Raw genomic sequence first — 17726 nt, forward strand, 5'->3', positions numbered from 1 at the left:
GTGGCAGATACTCAGTATCACTTTCTATGGATGTCAGGAAAAAAACCGGGACAAACACTGCTTTAACCTCCGTGTGCTACCTAACTCGAGAATGGCTGGGATCACAGAGTAAGATAATGAAGTGAGCTAACGGGTTGCCAAAGTACCCACAGGACCCGCCTCGACAGCAGTGGCCCTTGCTCAGGCTTAGCAGTGACAGCAGTAGGAATAAAAGGAGCAATCCTTGCCACGGCGAGTAATAACAACGGCAATAAACGGCAGTAGTGAGCAATGGCTAGTCGTGAGAACAGTAATGTGAGTGGTGGTGATGATGGTAACAGCGGTAACAGAGCCATAGTATCACAGTAATGCCAGTGACAGCAATAATACCATAGTATTACATTACAGCAGTATTAACAACTGGAGTATCAGGGATACAGTAGCCATTGTGGTAAAAATAGCAATAATAATCATGATCACGAGTAAGAACAACTGTAGCAATCACAGCGACAGCAAAGCCACCACCACCATTAGCCTGTCGGCTCTATGACAGGCACTCTCCACGGGTTCGTGTATTTCCACCTCAAGCTAACTCCACAGAGAGGCAGTATGTTTATCTCCGCATTACAGATGAAGGACCCGAGCTCAAGGAAGGGAAGTTGCCCGCGGCTGCCTAGTGGACATGCCCTGCAAACCCCTGGCTGATTCCGTAGGCCCCCCGGCTGCCTCAGTCTGGCAGAGGCACAGCTGGTAGCAAAGTGTCCAAGCATCCTTCTACTCACCTACCCATTCTCTGCAGACATGGGGACTTCAGTTCTCAGTCTCACCAAGCGCTTTCAAACAGAAAAAAAGCAAGACAAGAGCTCCCTTGCTCAAGCAGGCTGGAAATGGGCAGTGACCACATCCTTCAGCTTGGGCTGGAGGCTCACGGGTGGTAAGAAAAGGCCGGCTGACGAAGGAGGATCTTCCCTCCCCAAATTTCTCCAAAGACCACCATCTCCGGGAGCTATGGGGGACATTCCTGTCTCAGGTGAATCACCCCAAAGCTCCTGAACTCCTATCTGAAAATTGACAGTTAAAACCCGGTGCCTCCACGGAGGTGTCATTCACTAACTTCCTTGCAGGATTTCTCCAAAAGCCGGTTTTGTCTGAGCACCCCCAGAGGTCACACTCCTCAGGGTAGCTTTGGGGTCTTTGTCCTCCTGCCTTTTCAGCCTCATGGCCCCCCAATACCCTATGCGTCAGCTCACACCACCAGGAGCTGCTGCCTGAACCCCACGTGCCCTCACTCACACCATTTACCCCACTGAGAACATCTACCCACCCCTGCAGGCAGCGACCCCTATGGCCCAACCACCTCTGTCTGCCCAGGCTCATGCAGTTTCCTGGGACTTGAGATCTTCGGGGCTAAAACCACAAGAGAGAGAGTCCTGGGCAAAGAGTTGGCCACCAGAGTCATCGGGAAGATTAAGAGAATCCACATGAAGAGCTGAGTGAAGGGCTCAGCCCATGACAAATGACCACCAAGAAGGCAGGGCTGTCCCCACCCCGCCACCAGCCCTGGGACCACAGGCTCCCTGGGGGCAGCGCCGACACAGTGGGTGTCTGTAAAGGCTGGCGGAGGCCATCAGGAGGTGAGTGACCGCGGGTAGGGACTCAGGGTAGATGGGGAGAAGGGGCGGGTGGCCACTTGGCCCCCACAGTCCAGCCCAGCTCCCCATGACGCTGGAGCACAGACAGTGTCCAGACCTTCTGCTCTCAGAGCGCCTTTTCTCCTGCCCTGCTCTTTCCCCCCTGCCACGGGGTATTTCCACACAGCGCTCAGAGCGACTTTTATGAGAGAAAATTGACAGTTAAAACCCGGTGCCTCCACGGAGGTGTCATTCACTTAACTAGTTTCCAAGGGGTCTTCAAAGTCGAACTGTGGACTTTAAATGCGCTGCGCGCTGGGCGGGCAGGAGAAATGAGGGACCAGGGCGGTAGAACTACTGTTTCTCGTCTCTCAGCGGGCTCGTGCCCTGCCCTTACTTGCTTTTGCTTCCCATTTCTTTGAAAACCATAGATGATTTGTGTTTCCGTGCAAGTTTAGGAACTTTAAGGCATCACTTCCACCCCAGGGTATAAATCTCTTCTGAGGTCTCCGCACCGGAGCTGACGTGGGCACAGCTAACAGTGGGTGACTGTCTCCCTCTGGATTTAAGCTCTCAGCACCGGGACTCGGCCTCTGTTAAATCACACAGGGCCTCTCCACGTACTCCCTGCGTGACCTCTGGCAAGTCGGCCACTCCCTTCTAGTCTTGCTGCCCCCTCTGTGAAATGGGTCTGCTGCGAGAACAGCGCACAGAGACGCGGGAACTCACCACCGCGCTGCAGGAGGCCATCTCCTTGACCCGCAGCATGACCTCCTGGCTGAACGTGGTCGGCCAGAAGACCTGGGACACCAGGCCCCTGCTGCACGCCTCCTGGGCGGTGAGCTTCCGCCCACAGAACAGCATCTCGTTGGCCTGAAAAAGCAAAAGCAGGAGAAGGCTGAGAGCCCGTACACCTCCGAGTCTGTTAACGAGTGAGCGTGCTGTGGGTGATGGTCCCAGCTCTCAGAGGCGGCATCCTTAACTGGGGACCAAAGATGCCGCGGAAACTATTTGCCAACACTTGTGTCTGTATGCGTCTTTCTGAGCAGAGGGCCCCCAGCTTCCGTTAAATTCCCAAAAGAAGCCACGTACCTACAGGAGCTTCGTCTGCCCAATACCCTTCCCCACATCTGATGGCAGACCTCCCACGAGGGACTGGGGACAGTTCAGAGTTGACACCCCGTCCTTGACGGCTGATGTGGGAATGAGCAGAAGAGCCACCCTAGACATTAAAGCTCTCTGTGAGGTCTCCAAGCTGCAGAGGATGGGGAAGAATCTTCCTCCTTCTCTGGCGGCTTAAGGTGCTCAGCCCAGGGCTACCCGCTGCTGTGTCTGTCCCTGCTCCGTGGAGAGGAGGAGCCGCAAGGACAGGACGGATGGAGAACAAGAGCCCTGCTGGCGCTGGGGTTCCGGGGCCTGGCACCCCCAACAGGGGCTCTACTGCTGGACCTGCCAGTTACGGGAACCACTGAACTCTCTGTTCCCCTCACACCTCCCTTTAAGCCACTTCAGGTGTCTCCTTCACCGACTGCCCAAAAGGTCCTGAGTTAACAACAAGATCCTGACACAGAGAATGCATCCTTTCCAGGGGCCGGGGGCTGGACGCAGACACCGGCCAGCAGCCAAGAGCAGAAGCCCCTCCTGCCTTCCGCAGAGCCCCCCGCGCTCTGCTCCCTGAAGGACTTCTCTCAGCTGAGAAGTGTGCCACTGTGATTCATGTTCCGGGAGGAGCTGCGTGGATGAGGTCCGAGGCAGAGGCGGGGCACAGTGCCCAGCCCCTGACACCAATGCCTGGCCCTCCCACTGACAACCAGGGCGGGACGGCCGTGGGCCCTCCCTCCTTCAGGACAGGTCCCCCCGCCTCCTTCCCACAGCGGAACAACCAACGCCCTCCCCGACTGCCGTCCACTGGCTTCCCCTCCCGTCCCCTTCCTGGCCCTGCACGCTTTAGCTGCTCTGAGGCAGATGTTGAAATGCCAAGCTCTCCCAGCCTCTGGATCTGTGCACACGCTTCCCCTCTGGGGGGTCACGATGACCCAAAGGACAACCTTTCATGCCCGAGGAGTGAAATTTGTCAGGTGGTTGGTAACAAGCCAGTGGATGCATCTAGTTGGAGGTTTGAAGACAAACACACGCTGTACGTATTTAGAGACAAGAGACACCGTCTCAGGAAGGAGGAATGCGAGGAAGGAGAAGAAGCCAAACGGGACGTGGTCAGCTGGCAAGAACAGGTCTCAGTCGGGAACATTCTTGGAGTTTCAGAAATGATTGAAATGAAAGAAAGAGATAAGGCTCTGCAGTGTTAATATGTTTGTGACCACCAAGGCCGGGAGGAACGGGGCAGAGCACAGAGGCCAAGATCACAGGGAGAGTGCCTGCCTCATCTGCCCGCCACTGCTGCGGCTGTGAGCTGCAGAAAGCGGCCCCGGCTCCTGAGTCCAAACCACCTTGCAATCCACCTGCTGGGCAGGCTGTGTAGACACCGGCGGGCAGCAACCCCGGGAGGCAGAAGCAGCTGAGATGACCTGCAGACTGCACGGGGAGGGAGCAGCCCTGGGACTCCACCCACGGGAAGGGCCACGTCCTACACAGCAGGACAGAGGAGGGGTGCTCTGGGGCCCCAAGTGTGCCGCAGGGACAAGCAGGCTTACCAGGGCGACGCCCAGGATCTGGGGGAAGGTGTAGGAGGAGCAGCCGGCGGGCGTGAGGCGGATGGTGGCGTACGGGGTCTGGAACCAGGCCTTCTCGCTGGCCCACACAATGTCACAGAGGGGCAGGATGGAGGCGCCCAGGCCCAGAGCGGGCCCGTTGATCGCCACCACGATGGGCTTCTTGAACTGGATAAAGGCCTTCACAAAGTCCCTGGGGGAAAGAGAGGACCCTGTTCAGCAGGTGAGCGGACTTACAGACACGCTTGATTCTGTCGAGGTGGGAACAAGCCCGCCCAGGTGCTGAGAAGCACCCACAGGTCATCAGGAGAGCTCGCAGGGGAGCCCGGAGCCACGGGCACAGGCATGGCACAGAGCTTGGCGTCAGATTTTCAGGGGAAAACTCATGGGGTGACCACAGTTTGCCCAGAGGGTCCCAGGTCAAGCCCGTGGTCCCAGCACCGCACCTGGCTACCTGCCCTTCCACCTCCAAGATAGTAATGAAGAGCAAATATCCTTAAAGAAGACACCCTGAACGTTAGCGCTCACAACGGAACTAAAAGGAGGGTGTGATAAGGAGGGGTATTTGAACTCAAGGAGAGAAGGAATATTCCAAGGGCAGTGGTAAGGGTGGAGTGGGCGCCTCTGGCAGCATGAACCCCTCCTTACTGGAGGTACCCCAAGTTTGGTCTGATGATCACCCTGAGTGATGCTGTAAAGGGAATTCAAGCTTTAGCCCATGGGCACAGGTGGGGACTGATGACCTTTAAAGAGTTCTTTCAGTCTCAGGACTGTCTGATTCTGAATTACCTACAGGCATGCCAGACTCATTGAGTGTGGTTCTAGAATGTTGATGAGGGTCTGTGTGTTTGTGTGGCTTCGGCCAAAATTGGGGAAGGATGCTGGGCTCCCCTGGGGGCATGAGGCGTCTGGCTCCATGGCTACAGATCAGGCAGTGTCGCCTCCCTGTCCTCCTGCACCGAGCAAGGTTATAGCATGCATCTTGAATATTAGACAGGGACGCCTACAACAACCTCTGGTCCTCTGGCTTAGGACACTCTTCACCCTTCCCCTAGCTGCTTTATAAGGTCCATAAAACATTAATGTTCATCTGGACATGGAGGAAAAACCCAGGATATCTAGTAAAGCCTGCATCCCTCATTCTTTTCAGGTGGAAGATTGGAGACTAACAGGAACTTGCAAGAATAAAATCCAGACTCCAGGTCGTGACCTTGGTCTGCCTCCACTTCCCCCTCCAGCGCCATCTCCTGTCTCTCTCACCTCTCTCTCACCCAGGGGCTTCCTGGGCCTTCTGAGAGTTCCTGGAAAACTCCATGATCGGGATTTGCAATTATCCCAATTATTTGCTGCTTGCTTGAATGCTCCTCCTCTTCCAGTTCCTTAAGGAAACTCACAGGTCTGCCTCATGCACTGCTTGGTCTCCAAGCACATAGAGATGAACACTTGGTAAGTCATCTCCCAGAAAGAGAGCAAGGATGGTGGATGTGTGGTAGGGATGCACTGGCTGGTCCTCAGACCTGTTTTCCCTTCCCTCTTCCTCCTGGGGTTACTGTTGGGACACGGCCCCGAGTCTCCCTGGCAGCTGGCTATGCCCAAGTAACCAGGTGCCGGCCGATGGAACGTGAGTAGAAACCAGATACACATTTCTGGGCCTAGTACAAGAAAATCTCCCACCACACAGCCCTCCCGGCCCTCTCAGCTTGACAAGCTCAGCAATCTTGGAACACATTTGTTGAATCATAAAATGGCAGGTGTTTGGTTCCTGACTCACCCCTTGGAGGACAGCCATGGGTTGATCAGTAATATCTATTCTCCACTCACATACGCAAGAAGTAAACTTCTTTCACAGCTAAACCATTATGTATGTTGGGGGTTCATTTGTTACAGCAGCAAATACTTAACTTACACAAACATCAAGCTGATTTCTCTCTTCTCAATTGATACTATTCCCCCAAATTCTTCTCAAAAGATCTGGGTATCACAGTGGTATGCCAGGATTGGACTGAACTGTGAGAAGATGGCTTAACACTCCTGAAGTGGGGGTTATCTTAGGACCCATGTGTTGTCGCAAAAGCATGCACCCAGGCTTCAGCCGTTGGATTTCCTGACTTCTGTGTGACGCTGTGAGTAGACTCTTTGTGACGCATCTCAGCCCCTGCTGCCCCAGTGCAGCTGACCCCAGAAGGACACTGCCGCACAGAGGGAAATGTGGCCCCATGGCCTTCTGAGTCCTGGTTTTCCAGTGGCCTGTTTCCAAGCTTCACTTCCTAACTTCATGGCCCCAGGCACTGGTTTTAACAGGTGCTTTTTGCCAAATGCAATTTGGAATCTGCAGGGGGATGTGGGGCTTCTTTGCAGGGTCCTTGGAACCACGGGGTTTGGGTTTGGGATTTTCAGCAGATGTCCCATTCCTAAACCCCCTGGTACAACTCCAGGATCCTGGATCTCACAGTTGGGAAGGACGTTAAGAGAGGCAAATCTTCCACTTGGCCTAGAATCACCTCCTGAGGATGCATCACAGCCTCTGTAGCACACTCTCAGTAAAGGGGGCCCATCCCTATCAGGACGCCCCCCCTGCTGCAGTCCCTCTGATACTCCTGTTCCCTCTGCTTCACCATCCACACGACAGTCCTTCCAGAAAGTCACTTGGGCCCTCATGACTCTCCAGGAGCTGCCTCTTCCGGACTTTGACACTGCTGTTTCCAACCTGAGCCCTGTGCGCAGGCACCAAAGACCCCCGAGGAGGGCAGGGCGTGCTCAGCTCCGACCTTCTGACCCTTCAACCCCACCCTCCCGTTTCAGTCCAGCATGCTCACTGCTGTTGCTTCGGTTATGTCCGACTCTTTGCGACCCCATGGACTGCAGCCCGCCAGGCTCCTCTGTCCCTGGGACTTTCCAGGCAAGAATTCTGGAGTGGGTTGCCATTCCCTTCTCCATTCAGTCCAGCAGACTTGCAAATTCATTTCCTTGATATAAAAACGCGATGAGCAGACCACACTCCCCTTCCTTTTCATCTCACCTCGAGCAGGAGATCTCTATCGCAAGGGTGTGCTGGACGTGGAAGCCAGACAGCAAACAGGATATTGCATTACAGATGCTGCCGCTCAGATATCTGATCCTGGCCTGAGTGGCAGGGCAGCGCTGGGGAGATGCCTGGCGTCTCCCCCTGTGTCAGAGTCCCTCGGGCTCATGCCAGCCCTCATCGCTGCCTCCACTCAACCTGAGCCCGTGCCAGGAGCTGCAGGCTGGGCCGACATGGCAGGAGGATCAGGAACTTTGGGGGTTGGAGGACTTGGCCTCCAGCCTCAACACTGCCCCTAACGAGTGGGGAGACCTGGGACAAGTCGCCTAGTCTCTGGAGCCTCATTTGGCTTCTTGTAAAACGAGAAAGCCAGTGGTGTGTTCCGAGATGAGAGCAGAGACTGCAATGTGAGGGTCCACCCAGCACCAGCTCAGTGCCTGGCACGTGGGTCTCAGTCACGGTCAGCGCATCGGCCGGTGAGGGCAGACACAGCTTTCACTCTGTTCCCCGTGGTCCGTGATCTCCTCTCCTGGCCCGCAGGAGACTCAGAGCCAAATCCTGCAGCGGGGGTGTCCAGAGTCTACCCGGAGCACTTGGCAACTGTGACCCTGCTACCTGTTCCCTCTAAAGGGAGCCCTGGGGTGCAGAGCCAAGTCGGCCGAGACGGGGGGGCATGTGGGCACCAGGCGCACATGTGACAGCCACCCTGGCCCCCTGCCCCCCGACGCCCGCTCCATCGTCAGATCCAGGGTTTCAGCTAGACCTCATGGCTGGAAGTAATGGGAAGAACAGTGAAAGTCACTCTTTACACCAGCTCTAAGTACTCACTATGGGCCAGGGATGGACCAAATACTGCACTCAGGTTATCTGACTCCTTCTCGTCCCAGCATCCAGCCAGCAGGCCATGGTCTCCGCTGTGAGGGGTTCAGGTGAGGCCGGCCTCTCTGCCAGGATGGAGCACACAGCTTTGTTTGGGTCCCGGAATGAGGCTTCTGCGGAGTGAGTCATCCGAACTCTTCCCACATCTGCTAGTTCATTCAGCGAACATCTGCAGAGGGCAGGCGGCTTCCCGGGCCAGGTGCAGGCATGTTTTCTTTAGGAAACTATCAGAATGGGAAGGGACCATGGCTCAGGTGCCACGGCCGCGTGTCTGGCCCGGATCCTGGGCTCAGCCCAGCCGAGATTGTGCGTGAGAACTGCAAGGGACGCCAGCAGCGTACGAGGTTCTGTGGCCAAAATACGTTATCAGCCTTGCTAGATTTTGAAAGAAGTTCTTTCACAAGAGACCTCTCAGACTGTAAATTTGTTTACATGCCTGGAAAATCCACAGGAGAGGGGACAGACCTCATTTATCAGCAGGGCTCCTCATTCACGATGCTTCTCTGGAAAGCTGCAGAAAGTTTTCTGGGAAATGCTTCTCCACACTGTGGCCCCAAAACTTCTGGTGCATGTGTGTTAAGCCTCTTTCAGCCGTGTCTGACTCTTTGCACCGTATGGACTACAGGCCACCAGGCTCCTCTGTCCATGGGATCCTCCAAGCAAGAATAACGGAGTGGGCTGCCGTGCCCTCGTCCAGGGGTCTTTCCGATTTCTGGTGCGCTCAGTCAATGTGAAGAAGCCTCTTCGTTGGCACAGGGCAGGGGTTCCTGCTCTTGCTTTCATATTAGAATCACCAAAGAAATTTTGAAACCCAAGACATGCTCCCCCAGTGCTCCCCCCACTCATCAAGTCCAAAGTTCCTGGAGATGGGGCCAAGCCTCTGGATTTTGGGAAAGCTCCCTGGGCTGAGAACCAGTGGTCCAGGGGACATGTGGTCCCCAGACAAGTCATGGTTCGGTGGTGCCACCTGGTCCCTGGAGAAGGAGCACTTGGTCCACGTAAGGTGTGGCAGCGGGTGTGTGCCCTTCCCAGGGTGGAGGACCAGTGACAGCCTTGCTGGAAGTCACACTCACTTGCTTCTGACAGATCTGTAAAGAATGAGGTTGTAACCACCCTTTGCTGTCCCAAAGGAGATACTGATCTATGGGAGTGGATGTCCTCCCCAGGATCCCAGCTTGTGCCACAACATCAATGCAAGAGAGGGGAATGCTCCCCACCCAAGGGTCTGCGTATACAGAGCTGTCCACGTCCATCCTCCTCCTCATGGCTGAGCCGTGGCAGCTCCATGAGGCTGAGATGCCCAGGAAAGCAAAGATTTCACCATCAGGCAGAGGGTGGGATTAGTGTGTATAACACTTGGGCATTATCAGAAGCTGGGTTTAACATGAGGAAATAAAATCTCTTTTTGATCAAAAAAATAAAGTGGGATATAACCTAGAGTGTAAAAGCATCTCTAATTTTGGCAGGAAAATAGTGGATGTACAATTAAACTCTGACTTTCAGATAAACATAAAACAATTTTCCAATAGTCACATACAGATATGAGAATTGGACCATAAAGAAGGCTGAGCACCAAAGAACTGATGCTTTTGAATTGTGGTGCTGGAGAAGACTCTTGAGAGACCCTTTGTACTGCTAGGAGATCAAGCCAGTCAATCCTAAAGGAAATCAATTCTGAATATTCATTGGAAGGACTGATGATGAAGCTGAAGCTCCAATACTTTGGCCACGTGATGCGAAGAGCTGACTCACTGGAAAAGACCCTGATGCTGGGAAAGATTGAAGAGGAAAGGAGAAGAGGGTGGCAGAGGATGAGATGGTTGGAAGGCATCACTGACTCAGTGGACACGAATTTGAGCAAGCTCCAGGAGACAGAGGAGGACAGAGGAGCCTGGCGTGCTGCAGTCCATGGGGTCACAAAGAGTCGGACACGACTGAGCGACTGAACGATTTTTTAGTTTAAGTGTATACCAAATGCTGCATGGGATGGGATATACTTATGCTTTTAAAAATGCTTCCTTGTTTGAAATTCAAATTTAACTAAGCTAAACCTAGGCATGTCCCCCGACATGTCCAAACTCCGGCAGGGTTCACCTGATGGCCTCCGCGATCCGGGAGCTCTCCTTCCTCCGGTCGCTGGACAACCTGCCGATCAGGTAGGAGTAATCCAGGCCGCTGCAGAACACGCTGCCCACAGCGCTGAGGAGCAGCAGTTTGCTGTCGTCCGTGGCTGCGTTGCAGAGCGCACGCCGCACTTCCTTCATAATCTGCAGGCAGAGACGGATTTGTGGGAATGGTGAGTGGTCCCTCTAAAAGCAGAGCACCGTCAGACCTGCAGATCCCTGGGTGCAGAGGAGAGTGAATCTGCTCTGCAGGTGCAGGGAGCCTCCCCTGCATACACACCACACCCAGACCAAACAAAGAAACCCAAACCCGACTCCCTGCGCCCTCCCCAAAGCAGCACAGAGCACCACGCCGGTGCCAGAGGGGTCAGTGGCTGCAGGCTTGGAGGCCGGGTGTGGAGCCGTCTAAGTCTGCCGAATCTCAGCATGTCCTCCACCAGCATTGTTTATTTGGCCCTTTCCAAGGTATGGGAAGATACTCCAATGCACAGCCCAGGTGAGGTATGTCAGCCGTCACCAGAAGGCCCGGTTTAACTATGCTCCTGCTTCTTCTTTTTTTTTTTTTCACAGCAGCAGTCATTTATTTGAGTATATACATATCAGTGCTGTTGAGGATACAAAGTGCTAACACCATAGCATATACCCAAAACCAACACTCATTTATATAAGCATTGCTACCTAGGATCAGGTTGTATCTTTTGGTCTCAAGATGGAATACTGTCCATCACAGTTCTCTTCTCCAATTTAATATGTAATTAATTGAGCAGTTCCGTATATCTGGTTATAACAATGTTCTCTTGCTTATCCTTAATTCCACTAAGATGCTTATGTGGCTCACAGGTCGAAGTGGGCTTTGGCACCAGAGCGACCTGTGTAACATTTTCCAGGTGCCAAGGAAAATAACCATTAAACACAAATTCTATATCCAGCTAAACCATAATTCAGAGGCAAGGGTAAAGATCAGGCTTTTCAAGCAGGGAAGGATGGGGAGAAGGGATGGTTAGGGAGTTCGGGATGGACATGTACACACTCCTGTACTTAAAATGGATAATTAACAAGGACCTACTGTGTACCACAGGGGACTCTGCTCAATGTTATGTGGGAGCCTGGGTGGGAGGGGAGTCTGGGGGAGAATGGATACATGTGTATGTATGGCCGAGTCCCTTCACTGTTCATCTGAAACTATCACAACACTGTTAATCAGCTATGCTCCAATTTAAACTAAAAATGTTAGAAAAATAAATAAGATTGAGAATTTTCAGTAAAAGAATGCTTACTAGCCTTAGGCCCTCACTGGAAGAACTAAAAAAGGATGCACTTCAAGAAAGAGAAAACTATATTCAGGAAGAAAAACTGACTTGCAAGGAAAAGCAGCCTGCAAAGAAAGTAGAAAATGTGTCAGTAACTCAACGTAAGAATTGACTACAAAATCATCATCGTACTGATAGAGGCTGACTAAAGGCTGGGGTTTGCACAAGGCAGAACTATAGTTTTAGGCAATAATACAGGGTGAGAAGGGCAGAGGCGGGGCGTGCCGAGGCTGTGTGTCTGGGAATGGTGCAGAGGTGACTATCACATTTAGGCTTCACTATGTGTACATAATGGGCTTCCCTGAGAACTCAGATGGTGAAGAATCCACCTGCAATATAGGAGCCCCGGGTTCAACCCCTGGGTCGGGGAGATCTCATGGAGAAGGGAATAGGCTACCCACTCTAGTGTTCTTGCCTGGAGAATTCCATGGATAGAGGAGCCTGGTGGGGTTGCAGAGAGTCAGATATCACTGACCAACTAACACTCTAACTTTTTCCCTTTCATGTGGACACAACTTAAGGGAAACGTCTTAAAAGTACATGAGTTACAAAGAATGGATGGGGGTGGGTGTAAAATAAAAAAAGCTCACTCAATCCAACAGAAGTTAGGGAAGCAGGAAAAATAAGTGCAGAAAGTGCATGAAAAGAAAAAACAAGGCACGTACTTGCCTGAGTGGAGCTGAGAGCCCAATAGGGGAGACAGGAAAGGAATAGGCTTTTGAACAATTGTTATTAAATATTCAAAAGGCAGAATCGTAGGGTACAGTGGGGACACTTTACGAGACCACTGTTTTTTAGATTGTACTTTAAGTGACCATGCCCTTTTATTAAGCATAGCGGTGCGAGGATTGCATCCATGAATTTCCACATAATATTTTACCTGAAACAAAACTTCAGTGAGGGCGGGTATGGTATCTCAATCTTGTAGATGAAGCAAGGAAGACTCAGAAAAACAAAGTCAGGGGTTCAAGGTCACCAGCAAGAGGCAGAACCAGGATACAAATCTCACCTCCCTTCTCGTCCACTACTGCACACTGTAGGGTGACTTAAATAAATGGGTGAATCGTGGGGGGAAAAACACACGCCGAGACATCAGTCTGAATCAGAACTCCTGGGGCTTGAGCTCCATGAGAAGGACGGGAGAAGTGCTTTCCATTCTAACGGGGATAAGCCACAGGCATTCATTTACAACATCAGAAAAGCTAACAGGCCACTATCGTGCGGGTCCTTTAATCCATCTGCCTCCAGAAATAGACACGCTCTCACCTATAGATGAGCTCTGCTTCTCCGAGAGGCAAAGAAAAGGAAACCCTGTTCTGGGGACGTGAGTTGTAATTCTTCACGTGACTCCCCACCTGAGGGCCCGCACACTTGTCAGCTAGTGGAAACAAAATCAGACAAAATGGCCACCTCCTCTATGAGTTACATGGAAAGCAGGTTTGTGTTTTGTTCACGCGATGAAAGAACAAACTACCTTTTTAATTTTTAAAGTGTACATATCTTGGGGACTTCCCTGGTGGTCTAGTAGTTAAGACTCTGCACTTTCAATGCAGGAGGTGCAGGTTCAATCCCAGATCAGGGAAACTAAGCTCCCACCTGCCTTGAGGTGTAGCCCAAAAAATAAATAAAAATGAAAACATATATATCTAGTTAGTGTGCTTTGCCTTGGCCTTTCTCGTGTTGATAATCCAATTTGGATGGAAGGCTGAGCTTCCTCCTTCCTGAAGGACCCCTTGCCAGTAATACAATGTAACTGAAGCGTGGTTCTAAAATTCTTACATGCCCCTATGCCTTCTAAAACAGAGTACACCACACGCACGTCACCACCTCTCCACGTCGCGTGCTAGCCTGTGATGCAGCAGGCCCCTCAGAGGCTCCCGGGCACACCTCTGCTAACGAACGGTGCCGGACCACTGTGCATGGGGAAGTCCTGGGTCCCTTCTTGATACCAACTGCCCTGCTCTCCACGTGACGGCCACCGCCTGCTCCTGTGGGAAAACACACCCCTCCTCTTCTGCCTCTACCTTCTGAGCTGCCAAGGGCTGAAACCAGATAACCAAATCCATGAAAAGCGGGTATTCAAAGGGAGTAGACCAGGGTCCCTCACTCGCCTTCATCTCTACCTGCTGAATCCAGTCGCCCAGGGCCCGTATCTACTGAGACCACCCTCGTGAAGGCCTTCTCAAATGTTCCCGACAAAATGCCACCTCCTCCTCCTGACACCCCAAGTGCTTTAAACCCCTCCTGTGACACTTCTACCAACTCCCTGGCAGAGTGTGTGCATCCTTCCTTTATCCTGCCCTCTCCTTGACTTAAATCCCTGGGACAGGCAGCCTCTAAGGTAGATGGTATTCACACCTGCACGCAGTCCCTAGTGACTCACTTCTAAGAGAATTTGGTAAAGTCATGGGCTGTTCCTTTCAAGAGGTGATTAAGATACAGGATGACTAAACTGTCTCAGCCATCCTCTTCTTTTTTTTTCCTGGCCACAATCCAAGGCTTTCAGTATCTTAGTTCCCCAACCAGGGATCGAACCTGGGCCCTGGTAGTGAAAGCACTGGGTCCCTAAGCCAGGAAATCCCCTCAGTCGTCCTCTTTTGCTCTCTCTCTCTCTTTCTTGGAGCTCTCAGTCTGGGGGAAAGCAAGCTGCCACACTGTGAGCAGCCCTAGGGAGATGCTATGCCATAGTCCACGGTGGGAAGCCAATGGCAAGAAACAGATGCCTTTGGCCACTGGGGACCTAGGACCTGCCAACAGTCATGAGGAGGAGCGTGGAAGTGCAGCTTCCCCAGCCAAGTCTTCAGGTAAGACTGGAGGAGCCACTGATATGTTTGAAGTATGTAAGAGTATGTGTGTGTGAGGGGTGACATGATCATATTTGCATTTCCAGCAGATCACTCTGCCTTCTGAAGAACAGATAACAGGGCAGGAAACACGAAAGCGGGCAGCCTTGTTGGTAGGTTATTACTGATACAATCGCGCAGACAACATGGCTAGTAGTCTGGACACTCAGAGTTATGATGGAAATAGAAAGAAACATATGACTGGCTTGAGGATGGTGTGGACATGGTAGATACACCCCAGAGGTGTATCTGGGTGCCCCCATGGAGGGTGGTGGTCCATGGACTGAGACTGGGAGCTACAAAGAAAACCTCAGAAACACAGTGAGGACCTGAGGTCCTCTTCTAAGGAGAAAGTGGATGAGTTTTTAATCCCCAAGACTTTGGACCATCTATTTTGCCGACTCTTTCCTGCAGGGGCATTTCCATTATTTTCCTGGCTCTTTGCTATATTCCAGACAAGCAGAAATATGACAACACACCTGCTAACCTCAGAATCCAGTTAATACACCCAGTAATGTATGAATTTCTGCCCATGGGGCCAATCCCGCCAACGTCACATACACAACTAGAAAAAGAATTCAGTTGTGACCCTGAAAGTGGCCTCCTTCCAGTCTCTCCCTGAACAAGCAGGGCTGGGTCTGCTGGTGGCCACTGTAACACTTCTGTTTCATCTTAACAACAATAGGAACATTCACTGAACGCTTCCTAGGTGTCAGGGACTCTGAGAGCCTCTTTTGCAGACATTATCTCTAAATCCCACAGGGAATACACTGTATGATTCCTATAAATGAGAACGCTCAGAGACACAGAGTAATCCCAAGGCAGCAGAAGAGGAAAAGTGGTGGAGGCTGGATCTGATTCCAGTTCTGCCAGGAGGGGCAAGGCTCCTGTGCTAACTCTGTGCGTGCTAAGTTGCTCAGTTGTGTCTGACCTACTGTGACCCCATGGACCATAGCTCACCAGGCTCCTCTAACCATGGGATTTTCCAGGCAAGAATACTGGAGGGGGTTGCCATGCCCTCCTCCAAGGCACCTTCCCAACCCAGGAATCGAACACCTGGATCTTACATCTCCTACATTGGCAGGTGGGTTCTTCACCACGAGCGCCGCCAGGGGAGCTGTATTCCTTCGCTAACACCATGTCACATCCTTTCACACTACTCTACCCAGTTAGCCAATTTATCCACGGCGTCAATCCACTCTGGTTGCCGGGAGAGCTGAAAACACCAGATCAATAATTGTTTCTCCATCTTCCTCCTGTTCTGTTACCGACAGACACCAATTAGGAGTAAACCTCGCTTATCAACCAAACCCGAGTCTCCGGAGGTGAGAACCCGGGAGCCCTAAGTCAGTCGGGTGCCACACGCTTCTGTGATGAGAAGGCAACAGTTAATACCCAGAGCGGCTGCGAAGGGACAGGATGAACTGGGAGGCTCCACATCTATTTGGTTTATCAAAGGAAAACGCCGTGCCTTTTTCAAGCACTCTTTTTAAAAGTAGTGAAGTAGAAAAAATCTGAGAAGAATTGGTCTCTTGCGAATGTTTTGTGAGGAGCTTAAAATAACAAGGTTTCCAGGTGTATCAACACGTGAATGGCGGCCTTTGGGGTCAACCACAGGCCCTGGACTCTGAGATCTCTGCAGAGGTCTACACAGCCGAGAGCCTAGAGGTGGTTCTGCTGAAGGTGGAGGAGGGGGCGCCCCCAAACACCCGTGCCTAGAAGAGGGGCGATGGGTCACCAGCAGCCCCCTAACTCCGCAGGCCCTGGCCACTCCCTTCCCTCACAGGCTGACAAACATTCCTGCCCGTCTTCCCCACGGTCCCCAAAAAGAACCACAGTTCTGTATAAATCACAGTGACAAGGGAAAAAATGTAATACAGAAAAAAAGATAAATTGGACTTCAAAGAATTTTGAATTGAATATCAAAGAGTGCTATCTAGAAAAGAAAAAGACAACCCACAGAACGGCAGTATTTTCAAATCAGAGCTCTGACAAGGGCCTGGGATCCAGAGCACACAGGGAACACTTGTGATTATAGGAAGTTCAAGGACACAGAATTCCCATTCCACCCACGCCCGGGCCCCCTGAGAGCACTGGACACGCCGGGCAGTGCCAGGCCATCTGCAGCTCCCGTCTGGGCGGGTCACCAGCGACACAGCCGCTCCCTGACTGTGTCCCCCCACCCCAAAGCCGTCCCGTGGCTCACCCTCCAGGTCTGCATTGCTGCTGCGGACACGGGAGTGCAGGTACCGTGGGAATGGGAAAGGGGGGTCTGCAGTGAGCTGTCCGCAACGGCCAGGCGCTGGGCTGACGGCCCTGCCCTCTGAAGCTGTGCGACCCCAGCCCTGTTCCGCTCTCCAGGCCTACGCTGTCTCATCTGGAAGACGTGAACTGTAACAGCCCTACACCAGAAAGCGGGATGAAATGGGGTAAGTAGGACACAGGAAGTGTGCACAGCCCTGCGAGCTGCACCGTGGCCGTCTTGGTCACCTGCCACTCTATGCCCTGCCCGGGTCGGTCCCGCAGGAGAAGACTGCTCGGATGCGAGTCTTCTCACACTGGCACTGTCTACAATCTCTTCCCTGCCATCTGCTACGTGCCCCCTGTTATGAATGGTGTTGTCTATGTAAATGCATTATGTATTCACTGCTTCACTGTTCCATTCATCTCGATGTAAGCAGAATTAACATTTCAAAAAGTAATAGAGAGGGAATTCCCTGGCAATCCAGGGGTTAGGGCTTGGTGCTCAATCCCTGCTTGGGGAACTAGGATCCCACAAGCCATGAGCCACAGTCAGAAAGAAAAAAAGAAAGTCACAGAGAAAAAAGATAAACTGGACGTCAAAAACTTTTGAATTGCAATGTCAAAGAATGCTATCTAGAAAGGAAAAAGACAACTCAGAATGGCAGTATTTTCAAAACATAGCTCTGACAACGGTCTGATATTCAGAACACATAGACAATGCTTAAAACTCAACTATAAAAAATTCCCAGTTTTAAAAATAGGCAAAGGATTTGGACAGACACCTCTCTGAAGAAGATAGACAAATGGCCAACAGGCACCAGAGAAGATGCCCAACATTGTCCATCATTAGGAAAATGCAGACCAGAACCACAGTGAGACAGCGCCTCAAGCCCACTAAAATGGCTGGAATAAGAAAAAGACAATAACAAGTGCTGGCGAGGAAGCAGAAGAATGGGGACCACCATATAACACTGTTGGGGATGTAAAATGGTGCAGCCACTGGGGAAAATAGTTTGGCAGTTCCTC

General features: G+C 52.0%; 1 protein-coding gene across 1 annotated transcript in view; it reads right to left on the reverse strand.

Annotated features, from left to right (window-relative positions):
- CDYL2 (chromodomain Y like 2) overlaps positions 1–17726 on the reverse strand; it is a 158451-nt gene that overhangs the window by 6919 nt on the left and 133806 nt on the right. Inside the window, exons 4-6 of the mRNA XM_061138084.1 lie at positions 10275–10447; positions 4262–4472; positions 2340–2483 (exon numbers count right to left, since the gene is read on the reverse strand). Coding sequence (XP_060994067.1) covers positions 2340–2483; positions 4262–4472; positions 10275–10447 — 528 coding nt within the window. The remainder of the gene's footprint in view (positions 1–2339; positions 2484–4261; positions 4473–10274; positions 10448–17726) is intronic.

This window comes from Dama dama, chromosome 4 (assembly GCF_033118175.1).
Source record: "Dama dama isolate Ldn47 chromosome 4, ASM3311817v1, whole genome shotgun sequence".
NCBI classification, from domain to species: domain Eukaryota; kingdom Metazoa; phylum Chordata; class Mammalia; order Artiodactyla; family Cervidae; genus Dama; species Dama dama.